A 20,597-nucleotide genomic window follows, 5' to 3' on the forward strand; every position below is an offset into this window, starting at 1 on the left:
TCATATACTTTACAGAGTGGTCCCCTGGTATTTCAGGTACCCACCTGGCCTGCATTGTTATAATACTAGAGGCCCAGTACACAAATTCATGCATGGGTGGGGTCCGGTGGGCGGGCCCCACACCCAATTGGGGTAGGAGGGCCGATTGTGGGTGGGACTGACTGTGGGGAGGGGCTATGGGCAGTGTGCTGGCCAGCCCCACCCCCGATTGGTGTGTGTGGGGCTGATTGGGGGTGGGGCAAGGCAGGGGGAGGGGCTGCAGGAGGTTGGCTGGCTGGCCCGCACCCTATTGGGGTGGGGGGGCGATCAGGGGTGGGGACGGCCGGGTGCGGGGGGGAAGGGCCGCTAGAGGTTTGCCGGCTGGCCCCAACTCCGATCGGGCTAGTTCGCTGGCCGTAGTGGCCGTCATGGCGACCGGTCATTCGTTATGGTGTTCCGGTCACTGGCTTTTTATATATATAGATTACTGACTATATTCCCTATGCTGTAATTTACATCTCTGTGACTATTTTCTAACTACCAATTTGTATTTCTTAACCCCTTCACCTTTTCCACCCATCACCTCTGTCAACGGTCAGTCTGTTCTCTGAAGTAGGTACTTTTATGATCTTCATGATATAGATGAATTTTTCACTTTTGGGTGAAAAATTCACCCAAAAGTGAAAAATGAATAGACCAATAACCACAGAATACTTTAGAAAAACTTTATACCTTTTTTTACACTTTTTTTAAAGGCCTTCATGGTCTTTCACACTTGTCTTACCTCCCCTACAGGACAGAGAAGTTAAGCAATTTGCCACTAGGTCACACAGCAGCATGCAGTTCTATAAGCTGTCTACCAATGTGTGTGTGTGTGTGTGTGTGTGTGTGTGTGTGTGTGTGTGTGTGTGTTTAGACAAAGCACATCATTTGAGTACATTTTTCTAGGGTTAAGAATTAAGGGGGAGGTGAAACAAATAACAACCGTGTTGGAGCTATGGATTCCTGCTCAAAGCTCTTAACTAGGGTGTGTGGTCTTTTAAAAGTTCTGTGGCTGGGAGGTGACAAGATTCCACTGGCAAAGAGTGGCCCAGAGGCTTGGCACTGTGAGCGCCAATGATTAGATGGATTCCATGTTATGTGACCCTTTTGGTGACTCGGCCCAAGGTCAGTGAATTGCCTTGAATGTTCATGTTCATTCAGACTGTGAGAGAAGTTTGGTCAACACCACAAAGTAGACACAAAGAGGGATGAAGAAAAGAATGGCAATTATCTAAAAGGGGAGGTTCTACTCAGAGGAACCCCAGAATGTGCAACTTTTGTATGAAAAGATATATGTAAAAGGTCTTCTAGGACTGACTCTCCATTGCTTCCAGAATAAAACCTGAACTCTTTAGTTTGGCCTTCAGGAATTTCCACTACCTGGCATCACCTGACATTCCAAGTCCATCAGGTACTGCCTTTGGGCACCACTGCAGTGTCTAACTAAGCTCTTAGCTCTATAGGTCCTTGTATGTGCCTTTGCCCATGCTGTTCCCACCACCATTAATGCACTTTCTCCAACTCTGGAGGATCCAGATGCAGTGAATACATCAAGCTCCAGCATGTCACTATATTGTTTTCTAGTCTCTCCCCCTATCAGTAGCAGAGCTGGGAATTTGAACCCAGGCAAATCTGGCTCCATGCTCTTAACCCCTCTGCACAGTACCTGTGCATCTTAGCAGGCATGAGGTACAGAGACTTTCACACTTGTCTTACCTCCCCTACAGGACAGCAAGCTCCTCCAAGAAAGGCTGCCGGTGTGGGTCTGGTGACCTTTGTACCACTCAGTAGATATGCCATGGCTTTGCTGATGGGTGAAGCTAAGCCAGAGCTGGCCATGGCATTGTTAACTTTATCAGGAACATTGCAGAGAGGAACACAGTACTAGGTGGGTGGGTTGGGGAGAACAAGGGTGAAAAATTTGGAACCAAGGTCAATGCTGTCATATTTTAAAATGGGGTAGGGAGGCTGACATTCGATAAATGACGCAGAAGAGAAAGCAGATGCAAGTTCAGAGAGTACAAACTGAGGTGGGCAAGAGAGATGCTGGCGGAGCTGCGGAAGTCTGTAGGCTCTTGGGGACCGGGACTATACTGAAGGCCTTGCTACACAAAGTGTAGTCCCTGGACCAGCAACAGAGAGCCTGCTTGTAATTCAGAATCTCAGTCCCCACCCCAGACCATTGAAGCAGAACTGGAATTTCAACAAGACCCTCAGGGGAGTCAAGTGCATATTAAAGTTTGAGAAGCACCCCCAGAGATTGTAATTTAATTGGTTTGGGGTGGGGCCAGGGCACCTATATTTTTAAAAGCCTTTTCAGGTAATTTACCATGCATTGGGGTCAGAGCTGCTGTTTTGGCCTTCCCTGGAGACCTGTGGAATAAAAGATGGAGGAGGGCAAGGTATGGAGAATCCCAGCTCTGCCAACGATGAGCTTTGTGACCTTGGGCACATCACTGAATGTCAAAGAAGAAAGTAGATTAGACCAGTGGTTCACCAGATTCAGAATCAGAAAATACACACTGTGGATGAAAAAGGGGCCACATATTAAACCTGACAAGCTCAGGGGAGGCCGCCAAACCCAGAGACCAAAGTTAACCATATAGGATGGTCTGAATGAAAAAATTCCTAACTAAAAGCAGATCATGTTGGAGAGTCATTTCCTAGGCCTGTAGCTTCCTTGACAAAGGTAAGTCTTCAACCTTGAAATTGACTATTGTGTTTCTGCATCTAAGATAACATAACTTTACAATGTCAGAGTAATTTTCTTTCCAGATCCTCCAAAAGCACAACCTCTAGCACCAGAACTAAGACTATATCATTATCTTGTTCCCCACATACCGCCTCTATGTGATGGAAATGTTAGCTATCCCACACTCACCAGTGTAAAAGAAGTCCTTCTGTTTTACTTTTTAGCCAATCCCAGAGATTTCCCTGCTTTTCTTTCTCCTACCTCCCTGATCTACCACCAATAGATTCCAATGTAACCTTCCTCACATCTCTTCCTTTGATTCTAATGTATAAAATAAGCTGCAAAACTGCCATTATCCAGAACATTTTCTCAATCCATTGAGATTTTGCTTTCTGGCAATTGTTACTTTGGATCAAATAAACTCTTATAAGACTTTTTCTTAGGCTGTATGTTCTTTCGTTGACAACATTCCTGGATCAAGTGAATTTTAATTCCCAGGTCTAGACTAAGGATTCAGCATTTAAAACATTATATATATATATATTTATATATTTGTTTTAAATTTCAGAGAGGAAGAGAGAGAGATAGAAACATCAATGATGAATCAGAATCACTGACCAGCAGCCTCCTGAACATCCTGCACTGGGGATCGAGCCTGCAACCTGGGCATGTGCCCTGACCGAGAATCGAAAGGTGATCTCCTAATTCAACTGAGCCACGCCAGCAGGGCTGGATTCAGCATTTTAAATAAGTTCCTTAGAGGATCCTCACAATGACTTTGTCAGGCCCAGAAAGCCAGGATCTGTAAATTCGTCTGGTAGATTGGATACAGCTCCATGATGACCAGTCAAGCTCATGAACAACCCAACGAGCAACTGATCACAAGATGTGAAACTACAAGGACGGGGCATTGGTTGGGGAAGTTGGAAGTCGGAAAAATGGGTTAGTGAAAGTCCCCAGATTCAGGCTGAGGTATTTACCAGTTAATACAGGCGCAGTGTGCACTATAGCCCCTGGACCAGGGCAGATCCACAGAACATTTAGAGCAGTGGTTCTCAAACACTGAAAACACATCAGAATTACCTGGAGAGCTCCTGTGAACACCAGTCCTCAGGTCCTACTCCCGGAGTTGTTAGACCTCTAACCCAAAGCTCCCCCAAGGATTTAGTCTATGTAGCTCAGATGGAAAACCACTGATTTAAGAGTTAGTTGAAGTGGTGGGGTCATATACCACACAAAATGTGGGCTTTGAAGACCTAATTTCTTTGAGGTTTCCTATCTGTGCAATGGGGATAACACCCATTTTTTTTTTTCCAGCTGGTTGTGAGGCTTAAATAAGGTAAATTACATATACTGTTGACTTGATCAAAAGTCACTTCACTGTGAATCCAACTTCTTCAGTGGACTAAGGAAAACACGAAGCCCCAGAAAGGCAGGCCCTAGTTCACACGGCTGGGCAGCAGAACAGTGGAGAGGATACTCAGCTCCAGATGCTAGTTCTATGGCACTCACTGGGCGGCCCCCTCTGGACAAAGGAAAAGAGCCCAGAGAAAACTCAAATGGCTCCAAATGGGCACTTTCCTCCTTCCCACACTGAACTCCGCCCAGCGGAGAGTCCCCCACACAAAATAAAGCTTTCGTTTTCTTTACCCAAGTAGCAGGTCATACCCCTCCCTACAACATTGTACAGGCTTGGCTTTCAACGTGTTGTTGATGGTATTTGATTTTGACCCATTTAAGCTTGATGTTCTTTTCCAAGCCCAGTATAGGACTCAAATAGCGGCTCCCCTGGTGAAAATGGAGTCAGGGAATGAGTTTTCACCCACTGGTAGGGAGGTGAGTGGGAATGGGAGGTGAGGAGTAATGGACCAGGCAGCTGGAAGGCGGTTTCAGCAATTCGGACATGAGGGATTGAGGGACTGAGAGTGTTATAGGTTGAATTGTGTCTCCCTAAAAGCTGTTGCAATCCTAACCCCCCGTAGAGGTGAATGTGACCTTATTTGGAAATTGGGTCTTTGTAGATGAACACATTAAGTCAAGGTCGTTAGGGTGGGCCCTGATCTAGTACGACTGTCCTGGTAAAGGGGAGTTTGGACACAGAGCCAGACACACACAGGGAGAACACCCTATGAAGACGAAGGCAGAGACTAGGTGATGAATCTACAAGCCAAGAAAGGTCAAGACTGCCAGCGACCCCTGGAAGCCAGGAAGAGGCCTGGGGCACATTCTCCCCCACAGCCCTCAGAAGGAGCCAACCTGGCCGACACCTTGATCTCAGACGTCTAGCTTCCGGAGCTGTGAGATAATAAATTTCTACTGCGGTACTTAGTTACAGCAACACTAAGAAGCCAATAGAGCAAGTGTCAGATCCTTGTTCAAAGAACGCACTGCCATACACGGAGGCCAAGAGACCCAAACACGTCCACTGAAGAGCCAGGACTCCAGAAGAGTAAGCACATTCCACCCCATGTGTGACTTAACCCACGATCCAGACGCCGGGCTTCATCTGGTGCAGGGGCCCAGCCTTGAAATACAGCTCATGTTCTAAGTTCAAGATTACCAGCCTCTTGATGTTTTCATACACTCCTGGATATGAGCAAAACCCAGTGGCAATTTTCTCATTGACCTTCTCATCAGCACAGTAGGTAATACCTCTTACACAGTGCTTAATATATGCCATGCACATGAATTCAATTTTTCACAACGACCTTATCCTATAGGGAATATGTTTATACCCATTTTACAGATGAAGAAACAGAGGCACGGAGAGATAAAGTAACTTCCCCAGGGCTATAGAACTAGAAATGTTGGAGCTGGGATGTGGACCCAGGCAATAAGGGTCCAGAGTCCATGGTTACCACTTGCTGAGGCCTTACCCTGGGGCAGGTGCTATTCTAAAGACTTACATTCTAACCCATTTCACATTCACAACCATTTGTCGAAGCTCCCAGAGGGCTTATTTTTCCACAGTCATACTTCCAGGAAAGCTATTTTACTTTGAATGAAAAAAGGCCTCCCAATTCCATATACACACACACACACAATCTGGTTCCACCAATAAACAGGTCACGGGCTACCCCTAGTGGGTATCTTCCAGGGTCCAGCTGCCTGCCCCTGCCCCTCTCAACACAACCCTGCCCACCCCAACTTCCAGCCCCAGTTATAATGATGTGGAGAATGCTTTTCTGGGGGAAAGCCAGACCTCCTAAGGCCAAATTCTTTGCTCTCCAAACTAGGATGCGATGGGTCTTTTTATTTTCCTTGTCAGAGACTAGTGGGACTTGACTTCCCAACCTCTGTATGTGATTGAATATTCTGGTACAAAATAATAACTTGCTTTTACTGACGGAGTCAGAGGGACAAGGAGGAGCAGGAGAGAGACGTGGAGGACGGACAGCAAATAGAGGGGAGGCAAGAGGAAAAACTCAAGGGTCTCTGTCAGGAACTGGGGCCAGGTGCTAAGCACACTGATCTCACTGCTGGAAACTCTGAGAGGTTAGGCAGCCTGCTGCACCGAGCTGGACTTGAACCCAGGACTCCCACTGCTGCACCCGAGAGTCGGGGTGGCGGTGGGGGCAGAGGTCCTGCTCAGCAGTTCTCACAAGAAGGGAGTCTTCTCAAGGACAACTCTCGGCTGGAGAAGGAGGTGACGATACCATCGCCTCTGTAAAAAGCCTACAAGGTGCTCCCCCCCGGGTTCCATGTGCCCCTCCAGGCACTGCAAAGGCAGCTAAGACCGCTGAGAGCTTTTTCCCTTTAGAGGTTGATGGCTGTGCCCTGCCACACAGCTGTGGTGTAGTAGCCCGGGCGGTGCCTACATGTGTGGACTTGGGCCTTTTGACTCTCCCTCCATAAAAGCTAACGTGGCAAGGCTTCCTTTCAGATCGAGCCAGCATAACTCCCCCTTCTCCCCCAACCCCCTCCCCCCGCCCTGTGGTACTGGTTTCTTCCAAATCTGTTTGATAACTCATGAGGAAATAGATCTTTCCGCCTCAGTAGCAACAAAATTGGTCTTTGCATCTGTGAAAATTATGCTCTGGATGGCAGCAATCCTGAGCGTTAATCAAGTATCAGTCACCGACATGAGTGGAAAATAGAGCTGGAGTCTTTATTCAAGCCCTGTTTTGAGCAAAGCAAAGCAAGGCTGATTGTGGAGGAACCCAGCTAACAGGCTGGAAACGGCTCAGTTGAGTGGAAGGAGTGTGAGCTTGGGGCGTAGGCCTGTTTAATCCCTGGCTCTGCCTCTAAATGAATGTGCTCCCCGGGCCTCAGTTTTCCCACCTGTAAAACACTGTCACCCCTCCGATCACGGAGGGACTAAGTGAGAGAAGGCATGTAAAGTATGTAGCCCATGCAGGCCCTACACACAAGCAATGACTTACATTAGACACTCCTGGTATACCTGGGAGAATAAATCTACTGGGAAGAGAGTCATTTTCTTGCCAAATATTAGTTCTGAATGTATTTAGCACGTGCTGTGTCCACACCAGGTGAATGGATATTCTCCTTTGGTTCCCATTCAAGTTTCTGAGCATCTGGTTCCCATGCAAAGGGCTCGTTCTCCTTATTCAGTAGCAGTGCCCTGATCCCTCTTGTCCTTGTCCCAACTACCCAGACTCAGATCTTACCCCCACTAAAGAGCCTTCCAAACCAAAAGGCAAAACCGGGATCTAACCACGAGGAAACATCAAGGTAAATGAAACTGAGGGACATTTTACTTGTAATTTTCACAAGTGTCCAGGTTGTGAATGGCAGACTGAAGAATGGTCCCTGATTAAAGGTGACTAAAGAGACATGACAAAATGCAACATGCAATCCTGGATTATTATTATTATTATTATTTTGCTACCCAGGGTAACTGGCAAAATCTGAATAAGGTTTGTATCAGTGTTATTTCTTGATTTTTATAATTGCACTACAGTTATGTAAAAGAATATCTTTGGCTTTAGGAAATACACATTGAAATATGTAGGGGTATAGGGACATAGTATTTGGAACGTACTCGCAAGCAGTTCAAAAAGTATATAAAATATTACAGTGTCTATATACACATACACATATGTATGAGGGGGTCTATTTTAATGATTTGTACAACTATTAAAACATATAAACACTGGCCATCCATAATCCATAATAAAATAATGACTCAGTTTGCGTTAATGAGAAGGGGCCAGGGACAGTGGAGGGGTGCTGGACTTGGTCGTGGAGCACGGGGAGAGTGGCCCGGCTCTCTCTCTACCAGAGGGACTCCGCGCAAATCACCTGCCTGGCCTCCGGGGGTCTCGGGTTCCTCTACGGACACAGGGGGCTCAAGGTTGAATCTACCTTCTTCGAGTTCTCCTTCCAGCTCTCGCATTCTGTCATTCTGTTTTGAGTAGCTGTCACCTGTTGGCCCACGCCAATGGACAGGTGCTATCTGCCTCGGAGGATCCGTGTAGACCTAACACCCACATCGCAGGAATCCGCCTGCCAGACAGTGACCCAGCTGCGTGTCCTCCAGGCGACCTGAACCTGAGTATGACTGAGCCAGAGAGCTGAGGCTCACCCTCCTGCTTCCAGAGGCTTCCTCCTCAAGTCTGGGGGTTGGGGCTTTTGCACCTTGTGCCTCTGCCAACTGTTAGCCAAGTGAAGCACTCTGGGGAAGTGCGACGTGAGAGCTGAGCAAAACATCTCGGAGCCAGGTGTGGACAGGGCTGCCCCTGTCCCCAGAGCCGGGCCCGCCTCGGGAAATCAAGGAGAAGGCGGGTGGTTTCATGAGCTAGCAGGGAGGACACATTAACATGAACTCCCTTTTCCTGAAAAAAAAAAAAAAAATGCTGGAAGAGAAAACTGCGTAGAAGCAGCGCTCACATCCTGTTTCGGGGAAGGCCCTGTGTCAGGGAGGGGCGTGGGGGAGTGGGAGAGGCCACTCGTGGACCTCGATTCTCTAATTCTCTGCATGAGGGGAAGAAAGGAAATGGCACAGAACTGGCCTTTCACTTTGGAATGCCCCACGCTATTGTTTTCCTTATTAGATTTGTCTTGTTGATTGTTTAAAGCTGCGAAGATGTTAAGATCGCTGTGCATTCCTTCTGCACATGCGGGTGAATTGGTGGAGAGACGGTGTACTGGGTTCCAGAGGGAATTCCCTGTGGAAATTCCACAAAGAATTCTCTCTGGATAGTCCTCAAAATGAAGTTTAGGGTACTGTTACAGTATGGGAGAATAAGCGAGGGTAAAATGAAAATACTTCAAGTCAAACAAGAATGAGAAAGAAACTGTGCCTTTCAAAAGAAGTTTGATGATGCCTGTGTTTGGTTTTCCTATCTGATGCTTTTCAGACTAATTCTGTCCTTACTTTGAAAGCTCAAGAGTTCTAGTCTTTGGAGTTGTTGTGTGGAGGGGGAGGTGAGAGGGAGAGGAGCCCATCGTTGTCACACTCAGGAAAGGGCCACTGAAGGAGTTGCGAAAGCGCCATCCCTGGATATGAAGGAAGATACAAGACAGCATGTAGGCTGGTGGGTTTAAATCGGGGCGGAGCGCTTCAGAATCACTTGGGGATAGGGCCTGCCCTTCTGTATTTCAAAAGTCCCAGAGAATGCCCTGGCTGGTTTGGCTCAGTGGATAGAGCATTGGACTGCAGACTGGAGGGTCCCGGGTTCGATTCCGGTCAAGGGCACATGCTCAGGTTGCCGGCTCGATCCCCAGAGGGGGGCGTGCAGGAGGCAGCCGATCAACGATTCTCTCTCATCATTGATGTTTCTATCTCTCTCTCCCTCTTCCTTCCTCTCTGAGATAAAAAAAAAAAAAAAAGTCCCAGAGAAGATTCAAACCAATTCTCTGTTGTCACTCCAGAAGCCCTTCCCCCTCAGGTCTACCCGCCACCCTCACTTCCCCTTGCCTTTGAAAGCAACTGCTGGACCTCTTCTGGACACGTCTTGCTTGAAAAACGAATCAGCCTGTGAAGCTTGCCCCTGCACTATAATTAAAAAATCTTAATGCACTTGTAACAGCTGTGCCCCATAGGAACCCACTAGGCCTTCGAATGGCACAACAGGGGCTTTCACTGCTTTCTTGTTTTTTGTTTTTTTTTCCCCTGCTTAAATGGACCCCAGAACAGTGTGTACAGACTGCAGGCACTTTAGAGAGAAGTAGGGTTGAAAAGTCTGTCTTGAAACAAAGGTAAAGTCCCCATTCCCAGTGCCAGGGGCTGTCCTGTCACTCACCAGTTAAATATGACGAACAATATAACTTTATATTTACATATGCACTTAAAAAATGTTGCTTTTATCCATCACTCTTCTAAAAATCTGTAAGCCCCTCCTCAAAGTAAAGCCCTACGTCTTTGAAAGTGGCTTTGCTTTTTCTCAGTTTGCCATTCAAAGCTTTCTACGGTCTGGCTCCAGTGTGACCTTCCACACTGGCCCCCTGCATCCCTGTGACAACCCACTCCTATCACTTCAAGTTGGTTGGCTGCCTCGGAGTTTCAAATTCTTCTTTAAGTTGGAATAATTGCACAGGATTGTGGATTTTCTTATCCCCAGTTGCTGAACATTTTTTCTGTTCCCCTTCTCTGAATTTTGCTGGGAAGGGTGCAAGGAAACCTCTAGCCCAGTGGTTCTCCACTTCAGCCAGTCACTGGGATATGGGATTGTGGGGAAGGGGAGGGTGGGAAGTGGGCTATTTATTTTTTTTAAATTGACGTATAGCATACAGGAAAGGGCACAAATCACACAGTGTGCCCCCTGATGACGCTGGGCACACGAAATACCCTCAGGTCACCAGCACCCAGATCAAGACACAGAACATTATCAGCACCCCAGGAAGGCTGGGGGAGGGGAGGCTTTTAAAAGATTCTTACTTTCTCAATCCTTTGAACATCCTAGATCTGAGGTGAAGCCCAGGAATTTGCATTTTTAAGATTCATCCTGGGGATTTCCTATATATCGTCAGACTTGGAGACCAGGAATCTACCAAAGGCTTTCAAATTGCCCACAGGTGTCAATTTAGGATGGGGGTGGGGGTGGGGGTAGGAGTGGAGATAGGGAACTGTCAGACCTGCCTTCCCCTTCATTCAGAGCCTTTTGCATCTTCTCCTTATACTGGCTACCATCTATGGATAAAAACAATATCTTGCCCCACAATTCTGAAAACTAGTCAGAGTTAATTGAAGAAGCAGAAATACAAGGATAGATATGGATATATATGCATTTGTCTATGTACTGTATATATATTAGTAGCCCTGTGCACGAATCTGTGCACCAGTAGCTCTCTGCCTGCTGCCCCGCCCTCCTGAGGCTCCCCCTCCTCTCCTCTCCCCCTCACTCTCATAGCTTGCTGCCCTGCCCCCTCCTGTAGCTCTCCGCTGCCTGCTTGTAGTTCGTTGTCTCACCCTCCTGTAGATCCATGATCTGGTCATTATGTGGTGTGCTAATTAGCATATTCCTCTCTTATTATATAGGACTAGAGGCCCAGTGCACGAAATTCGTGTGGGGGGTGGGGGGTGTCCCTCAGCCCAGCCTGCACCTTCTCCAATCTGGGACCCCTTGAGGGATATCCGACTGCCCAGTGGGATCGGGCCTAAAAGGGCAGTCAGGCATCCCTCTCACAATCCAGGACTGCTGGCTCCTAACCACTCACCTGTCTGCCTGCCTGATTGCCCCTAACCGCTTCTGCCTGCCAGCTTGATCATCCCTTAACCACTCCCCTGCCAGCCTGATCAATGCCTAACTGCTCCCCTGACGGCCCAATTGACCCTAATTGCCCTCCCCTGCCAGACTGGTCACTCCTAACTGCCCTCCCTTGCCAGCCTGGTCACCCCTAACTGCCCTCCCCTGCCAGCCTGGTTGCCCCCAACTGCCCTCTCCTGCAGGCCTGGTTGCCCCTAACTGTCCTCCCTTGCAGGCCTGATCGCCCACAACTGCCCTCCCCTGCCGGCCATCTTGTGGCTGCCATCTTGTGTCCACATGGGGCTGCCATCTTTGACCAAATGGGGGCAGCCATATTGTATGTTGGAGTGATGGTCAATTTGCATATTACTCTTTTATTTGATAGGATATGTAACAGGTATTTGACTCTTCACAATAGTAGTTTAGTAGTTGCTGGTTAAAAGACTTCTTTAAGGCTGCTGTTTTTGCTTTGATGTTGGGATGTAAAGTCCATGGGGCAGGCAGTTGGGAAGGAAAGAATGGAAAGTGGGAGGGACCAAGAACAATCTGGAACCTACGAGCCTTAACTGGAACCCTATAAAGATGGACTGAAACTTGTGTCTACTCTTGTTGTCTTTGACCTTGATGGCATGGATGTCCTCCAGAAGCCAGGTCCCCTCACCATGGAGCTAAGCACACACACCTGGCCCAGGAGTCTGAGAACCTGAAGAGGGATCCAGGGGAAGGTGTAGCAACTGCAGCCTTAGCCACTGCCTCATGCCAGGGAGGTGAGCCAGCAGATAGGTCTCCACGTGACAAAGCCACCATCACCCATCTGATCACTGGTTCTCAAGCTTGGCTACACATTGGAATCACGTGTGGAATTTTAAAACAATCTGGCATGAGGCCTAGCATCAGGATATGTGAAAGCTTCCTAGGCCAGCCTACTGTGCAATCGCGGCTGAGAAACATTGGCTGTCAACCTTAGTACTATTCTCCCCAACCTGGGGCCCAAGAAGATGAATTCTACTCTTTTGTCCCAAGAGAAGCATAAAGAGATCTGGTTATTTTTTTTCAAAGCCCCTAACACGTTTTTCTCATTACCCTGCTTTCCTGCATCTGGCTGTCCTCTCTTCACGCACCTCGCCACAGCTCTCCTGCAGTCCCCTGCACACTGGCTGTGCCTCGCATGAAGCCAGTGCCGGTCATCCTCCTGGTGTTAAGTGGATTAGGAGTGCAGTGGGCAGACTGAGATCATCCTAATGCCATCAGGCTCATAGTGAACTGAAGACTCGGAAATTTTCACTATTAAGCTTATAAATAAAGCACCTCTTCCTCCTAGGCATGGACTAATTAAATGATTATAACCCACACAAAGCGGTCAGTGAACACTTAGCCGCCGTAATACAAGCATGAGTCGGCAAGAGCCCGTGCTGTGGCTCGCAGATGGCAGAACTGTCACTGCTGGGTCTTTCTCCAGGATGCTGAAAAGAAGGCCGAGAGGGGCCACTGCAGGAGGGGAAGTGGGGAAAGAGTTCAGGGCCAGAAAGAGCTCGGGTTCAAGTTCCATCGCTGCCACTAACCAGCCCTGGGGCTTGGGCAACTCGCCTAACATTTCCAAGCTTCAGTGTTAGCCCGTCCTCCTGCACAGGTCATTGAGAGCATCAGAAGAGAGAGGAAATGTGAAAAGTTTTGGGGGAAGGAAGTCTAGCAGCATGGACATTTGGGTGTGCAAGGAAGCAGCATTAGTCCTGTTATAGACAACCCTAGTGTAAGGGAATGATTATGTAGATTGTGGATTATTTAGGCCCCTTGCTTTCCTTTTCCTATCTATGTGGCTATTCCTCATGAGATCTGAAGTGTGAGACTGGCACAATTGATTAAAATTAGTCTTTAAGATTTCCTTTGGCTTTCTATTATTTACCCTCTTCTTCTTCTTCTCTCCACTACAGCAGACCATTGAAGACTGGTGAGTCCCCCCATTCTATACTCTTTAAGTAAGTTTACATAGAGAGAACCTTTCTAAGAAACAACAGCAGCAAAGGAATCATTCATTGCATCCCTGGGAAGTAAAACCAGGGAAGGATCAGGCAGAGCTACAATATGTTTATTGGCCTGTGTTTGTTGTTTAAAGTAGTTTTCTTGCCTGAATTACATTTTAGGCTTCTTGAGGGCACTGCTGGCTCTTGGCCCCCTTTATTTGGATCTCCAAATAGTGCCTAAGACAGTGCAGAAGAAAGGCCATTGGCTGTAGGGATCCAAAATTCCAGGCTCTAATGATAGCTCGGCCCCTCAAAAGTCATTTTAGTCCTTCTCAGCCTCGGGTTCCTCCTCCATAAACTGGGAATTACCTATGTCATGGGATTATTGTGCAGTGCAAATTAGACAATGTGTGGGAAAATACTTCTATGATTCCAAAAGTGTTGAGCAAATGGGGAAAATGTGACAAGAACTGTTACTTCTCAAGAACTAGGCGCTGGCTGGCTGTCTTGTTGAGGGCAGGGAGGCACAGAGCAGGGTGGTCCACCTTAGGCTACAGATGAGGAAACAACTCAGGGGTGGAGGTGAGGGGAAGGTGATGGCCCCGGAAGCTGAGGAATGACAGCCGTGGCTTTCTCACAGCCCATCATGGGAGGTCTCTGCTCTCTCTCCTGCTGCAAGCTGGTCCCTTGTTCATTCGTTCATGTTTTTTTCACTCAGTGTTTACTGAGTACCTACTATGGGCCAAGTACTATGACAGGGGGTGAGAATTGAATGGTGCACAGCAGATGAAGTGAATTGCCCCTGTTTATTCCCACACAGTGGACTCAGCTCGTGCACTGAGAGTTGGACAACTAGCTTCATGCAGCCCCAGGGACTGATGCAAATGTTGTTTTTTAGTGGGATTCTAGTTCGAGGCTAAAAAACATCAACACGTGGAGGCCAGGTCTGATAAGAAGAAGAAAAAGAAGGTAAGGTAAAACCATGCCACACACTCTTTAGGGTTGTCCCTTACTGTGCCCCCACCCCAGGTTTCCGGAGTCCTGCTCTTGACGACTTCACCCTCTAGTAAAACTGACTGACTTCAAGTGGTAAATGCCCTGGAGGAACTGCACTTACCAGGGATGTAAGCCTTGAGGTAAAGGAATGATGTCTCAGGGGGAGAGATGTCAGAGGTCACCCTAAAATCACACCACGAGGGCAGTCACTTCCCACTGGCATTTGCAGAGACAAAGGAAGTGGAGAAAGTGGGGATATTGGTAGGGAAAGTCCCTCTAAACAGCCCTTGGTGGTTTCTCAAGATTACCAAAGATGAGGAGGCGTGAGGGCAGAGAACAGTGTGGCTAATGCCAGGGGTGGCTTTTATTTAGGAAGGAGTCTTCAGCAGCCAGAACCTAGAAAAGCGCCATCAGTAGGGCCTCTTTCCCCCGCTTCTTCTCAATTCTGACCAAGCTGCCCGACAACCCTACAGGTGTATTTCCAGATGAATTTCCAACTTTTCTCTTAATAAAAAAGGTAAAGTATCATTTATGACAAGACACTCTCCCAAAGCTGAATTCCTGAAAGGCTGTAGGTAATGTGAACCCCAAGTAGACTCATGAAAAGAAACGTTTTTTGACGGTAAAATAAAGCTCTGACACACAAAACCTACACAAACCCAATGTAGCATTGCCCTGGGAGAGATTAAAAAGCAGACGCCCTGGTAACCACCCGCAGGTGAAGGCGGAGCGCTTGGCCGGCCACCCCAGAAGCCCAGCCGTGTGTCTGCCCCAGGCGCAGCCCCTCCCCTTCCAAAAGTACCAACACTCCTTCCTGGTGCTCATTTATGGTTTCATCACCCAAGTGTGTGTCCTGGGACACCATGCTTAATCTTGCCCATGTTTTAGATGTTTCTTTTTTTTTTTAAGCGACCAGTTCTTCCTCCATCTGTTTCTTGTCCTTACAATCTAGCTGTTGAAGACTCAGGCTGTCTAACCCGAAGTTTTCTACTGTCTGGATTTTGTTCTTGGTGCACGTCAACACATTCAAATGCATTCTTTTTTTTTTTTTTAATGGGTTAATTTTTAAAAATATATATTTCTATTAATTTCAGAGAGGAAGGGAGAGGGAGATAGAGAGAGACAGAAACACCAATGATGAGAGAGAATCACTGACCAGCTGCCTCCTGCACACCCCCCGCTGGGGATCGAGCCAGCAACTTAGCCATGTGCCCTTGACTGGAATCGAACCCTGGACCTTTCCGTCACAGGCCAACGCTCTACCCATGGAGCCAAAAAATGCTCTACCCATGGAGCCAAACCAGCTAGGGTCAAATGCATTCATTCTTAATGCTAATAATGAGTTGTCTATATATATAAAAAAATAAGATGGAGCCAAACCAGCTAGGGTCAAATGCATTCATTCTTAATGCTAATAATGAGTTGTCTATATATATATAAAAAAATAAGCCGTATGTTAACCATGTTCTTAAGGGGGTACAACCCATCATAACCACATTCTCGTGAGTATATGGGCAAAGGGAGCTCCCGTAACAGAGGTAATGAGGCAGCGAGGGAAACATGATCCGGGGGAGGAAGGGGCTCTCTGTGGAACTAGTGATTTATGAAAAAAACTTTTTGCGATTGGAATTGACCAGGAAATGCTCTTTAAGGTCTTCCAGTGCAGTTTCCTTTAGTAGGGTTGGACACCAGTAGGTTTTTCTCAAAGACAATTGCATAAGAGGAGACTGGGTGTAGTAAAAACCTAAGGAATCTAAACCACTAACCAGATTCACCAAATGTAACAACTATAAAAGGTAGATGAAAGGAAGATTAGATCTGGCCATTTACTATGGTTTGGAGCAAGAAAAGTAAGCTTAGAGCATTTTCCCTTTTTCTCTGTGAATGTCTCTGGAATACCACCTCCTTTCCCACAGACCCATGTTCCAGACCATGTTCCGGCTACCACACAGAAACAAAATACTTGGTGGCCTTTTCTTCTAGTTCTTAACTTCTTCCTACTGAGTGCCTAATTTTGTCAGCCCAGTTTGGAGCACTGGAGGTGAGATGATTGTTGAAGTAGCCATGGAGTTTCATTTATTCATCGTGTCTTTCTTATGCATCAGGAGTCAGCCCTGAGATGATGCATATGGGATCCAGGTTCACTCCCAAGGCTCACACACAAACAGACTGGCTGGGTCAGGGCTTGGCAGGGAGGTGAGGCCTGAGTCGCCATGCTGAAGGGCTAGGAGTTGTGTGTGTGTGTGTGTGTGTGTGTGTGTGTGTGTGTGTGTGCCCGTGCACGCCAGAAAAAACCTCACAGAAATGTACTGTCGCCCTCAGACGAATCTCGTACCCGAGATCCTTGACTACACATACAGCCCTATTGCTACCAGAACACAGGGAGTTAAAAATAAAACAGCCCTTGAAACTGAAACCCAATTCTCCATGGCAATCTATTAAATAACTAAGGATTTCTAGGCCTTATTAAAATAAATGTTTAGTGTATTCGCTTATCCTCTGACGTGCACTTCCTCACTTGTCAGCACCTGCTGGCAGCAGCTGGAGTAATCTCCCCAATTTTGCTGTATGTGCAAATCAATTTTATTCCCCCCCCCCCAAAGATAAAAATCAGTAAAGTGATTAAGTTACAATTAAGGCATGTCATTGAAAGCACAGACAACATGAAAAGGCTGAGAAGGACTTGCCCTGAGGTCATTACTAACTTCCTCCTACCCAAGTTAAATGATCCCCCACCCTCATTCTCCTTGTCTGCTCTGCTGTGATATTGTGGGTGATCAACAAGCTTCCTCTGACTCCTTAAAATCCTCTCCTCTTTTTGGCTTTCATCATGCTCTCCTCACGCCAATTCCCTTCTTGACTCTTGTACCGGTTCCCTAATTGTCCGTCCATCCATCCATCCATCCATCCATCCATCCATCCAATAGATGTTTAATGACCCAATGTGCCAGGCACAGAGAAAAATGACAGCATACTTATGTCTACAGTTAAAAAATGCTTTTACATATATGATGAATGATTTTCTTGCTACCACCATGTGCGTTGGCTGTTATACATGAGGAAACAGGCTCTGCGAGGCTGTGATTTATTTACAACAGCACAGCCAGCAGGTGGCAGTCTGGACATGAATTCAGGTTTACCTCCCAGTATGGATTCATACATATGGGTCAAGTATAATTTCTCAACTAGCCTCATTGTTCCTAATTAAAGGTCACGATCCAGTCAATACTTATTTATGGAGACTGTGCTAGGCTCTGGGAGATGCAAAGACTGGGGTCCCTGCCCTCATAGAGCGTGTGGCCTAGTGTGGGGGACAGACATCAATCATAGAACCACACAACACACATTTGTTTTCAAGATATTGAGGGAGAGCTGACATAGGTATGAAAACCAGGGAAGTCTCCCGGGAGCAATAATCATTAAGATGCGTTCCGAAGAATGAGTCAGAGTTAGCTTCGGTTAGGGGGTGGGGAGTGAAAGAAAATCATATACGGAGAAGGGGAAGCACGTGCAAGGGCCTGGTGGCGGGAAGACCCTATGTGCCCAAATGCTGAGAGGCCGGCTGGACTGGCACATAGAGGGTGAAAGGGAGCCTGGCACAGGATGTGGTTCCATGATAATGATTTTTTGCTTTTAGCTTAAGAACAATGGGAAGCCACAAGTCAAGAGAATGCCGTGATTAACTTTGCTCTCGATTCTGACTTCTGTGTGGAGATGGATTGTGCAGGAGCAGGAGTGGAAGCAGGGAAAACAGCTGGAAGGCTTCTGTTGTTGTCCAGGCGAGGCGTGATGGTAGCGTGGACCAGGGCGGTGACGGTGGAATGGAGAGAAGAGTCCCGCAGGTGCCCCTGCTCTGCTCAAGCCCATCTTCTCCCGAGGCCCTGTCCCCAGAGTGTGCTCACGAATCTGCAGTACGTGGAAGTGTGTCCACACTTCAGGGCTCTGCCCGGGTCTCCTCTCCCGGGAAGCCTTCTCTGGACAATGTGAGTCCTCCCAGGTCTTCCGGCAGTCGTGTCTGTCTTCTGCACTGTCCGTCTCACACCTGATTCTTCGCTATGGCTTGGCTGTCCTCCGGTCCATTTCTGGAGATGCCTTCACTTCTCTTGTCGTCTTGCTTTCTCCCTTTGGAAAGTAAATGCTTGGTTGGCATTTGCTGAATGGTATCAACAGAGCTCCCTTGGAAATTACACTTGTAAGTGATTACTCATGCCAATTGCCTTTGCTTCCCCTAAATTAAACACCGGTTGCTTATATCTGTCTTCATGATCTTGTTCTAGCAAAACGTATGTCCCAATTTTTCTATTACTTCCTCTACACCCTTTTCCTTATTTCTCCTAGCAGAAAGCAGCTTCAGAGGAAGGGAGCGGAGGTGGGGTAGGGGCAGGAGTGTAATTAAAGAGGGGCTATCTGACCAGAATTCCTATACCTTTTAATGGGGTATTTGATTAATCCTTTCTACAGGCACCATTATTCATGCCTTGATGGAATCTCATTTTATAGCCCTTAATACACGGACCCAATTTATCCACATCACATTGTATTCTAATACTTGTCATCCAAGTTATTAGCTATCTCCTCTCACTGTAAAATCATCAGCAAGTTTGATTAGCTTATTCCCCGGGGGATGATAGCGGAGATAAGAACAGACACAGTACAATATGACCACCACGGTTCTGCATCCTCAAAAGAAGACGGCTAAGCGGAATCCACTCATGGAGCTGGGGGGTGGGGGGGACGAAATAAACACCTGCCCCGTGGCAGCGTCCCTGTGTTGGCCCCAGAAGCCATGGCTGCATATTCCTCCACATTCCGAATGTTCTTCCTCCCAGGCACAGCCCAGGACACCACTTCTACCTTAAATCCCCATTCTTTCCCTACCAGGGCCTGGCAGGCCAGACGACCCCAGGAGATGCACAGTGCTTCCGGTGGCTCTTTCTCCAGCACCATTGGCTCTAAGCAGCCAGCCCCATCTTCCTCTTCTTTGGAACCAAACCTGAGGCTGGGGACTCATGGCGGCTTCAGTCCTTTCTTTCTTTCTTTTTTTTTTTAATATTTTTATTGATTTTTTACAGAGAGGAAGAGAGGGGGATAGAGAGTTAGAAACATCGATGAGAGAGAAACATCCATCAGCTGCCTCTTGCACACCCCCTACTGGGGATGTGCCCGCAACCAAGGTACATGCCCTTGACCGGAATCGAACCTGGGACCCTTCAGTCCCCAGGCCGACACTCTATCCACTGAGCCAAACCGGTTTCGGCGGCTTCAGTCCTTTCTAAGCAAGGTTGCCTCTAGCCTAGAGAGAGGAGGGGCTTGCGTGACCCCTATAGGACGGTGGGCTCAAAGCCCACAGAGAGATTCCAATGGCCCCTCCTCTACCCACCCACCCACCTCTCATCAGCCCGATCAGGCAAAACAGCCACAGTCCTCTCTGGAGTCCTTTAAAAAATCATCTTTTAACCAAAGGCCCTATAACAATTCTTCTTGTGCTTTTCTGAGTGGGACAGGGGAGGATGGAAGAGGCTCACTCTGTGGTGGCATTGCTCCTTCAGGAATGGAGCCTCATTCCCTTCCCCCCCGAGCCTAGGCTGGACTTAGTGTTTCTAATAAACAGAGTAATGCAAAGTCACGGTGTGTCACTTCTGAGACTAGGTCATAAAAGGCATTTTTGTTTTGTTTTGTTAATCCTCACAGGAGGAAATTTTTCCACTGATTTTTTAGAGAGAGTGGAAGGGAGGGGGAGAGACAGATACATCAATGTGAGAGAGACACATCAATTGGTTGCCTCCCACACACCCCGACCAGGGCCAGGGCTCATGCCTGTAACCAAGGTACATGCCCTTGACTGGAATTGAACCCAGGACCCTTCACTCTGCAGGCCGATGCTCTATCCACTGAGCCAAACCGGGTAGGGCTATAAAAGGCATTTTGACTGCCTCCCTCTCTCCCTCGGGTTGTTGGCTCTGAGGGAACATCCCCATGGAGAGGTCTACAGGACTGAGAGGGAGGAAGGCCACAGCTGAGCCTTCAGATGACACACAGCAGCTCTGGATGACAGCAGGACGGCAACTTCTTTAAAGACCCTGAGCCAGAACCACTCAGCTGAGCTGCTCCCAGGTGTCTGACCCACGGAAACTGTGCAAGGCAATAGATATTTATTGTTTTAAGCTGCTAAATGTTGGGTCATTAGTTATAACAGGTAATAACACACCCTGACTACCTCAGAGGAAGGCCTTGGTCCCCACCTTCCCTTTAGTTCCCTGCGGATCTCTTCTCTGTTCG

The 20,597-nt window shown here is 47.6% G+C and overlaps 1 protein-coding gene across 3 annotated transcripts in view; it reads right to left on the reverse strand.

The window, feature by feature from the left end:
- The window catches only part of ATXN7L1 (ataxin 7 like 1), a 227,482-nt gene that overhangs the window by 108,518 nt on the left and 98,367 nt on the right, over positions 1-20,597 (reverse strand). Inside the window, exon 4 of one of the 3 annotated variants that reach the window (XM_008149956.3) lies at positions 18,355-18,440. The exons of the other annotated variants lie outside the window; for them this stretch is intronic. Within the exon in view, the coding sequence (XP_008148178.2) occupies positions 18,355-18,440 (86 nt within the window). Of the gene's footprint in view, positions 1-18,354; positions 18,441-20,597 lie in introns of those variants that run through there. 3 annotated transcript variants of the gene reach the window in all.

This window comes from Eptesicus fuscus, chromosome 14, assembly GCF_027574615.1.
Source record: "Eptesicus fuscus isolate TK198812 chromosome 14, DD_ASM_mEF_20220401, whole genome shotgun sequence".
NCBI lineage: Eukaryota > Metazoa > Chordata > Mammalia > Chiroptera > Vespertilionidae > Eptesicus > Eptesicus fuscus.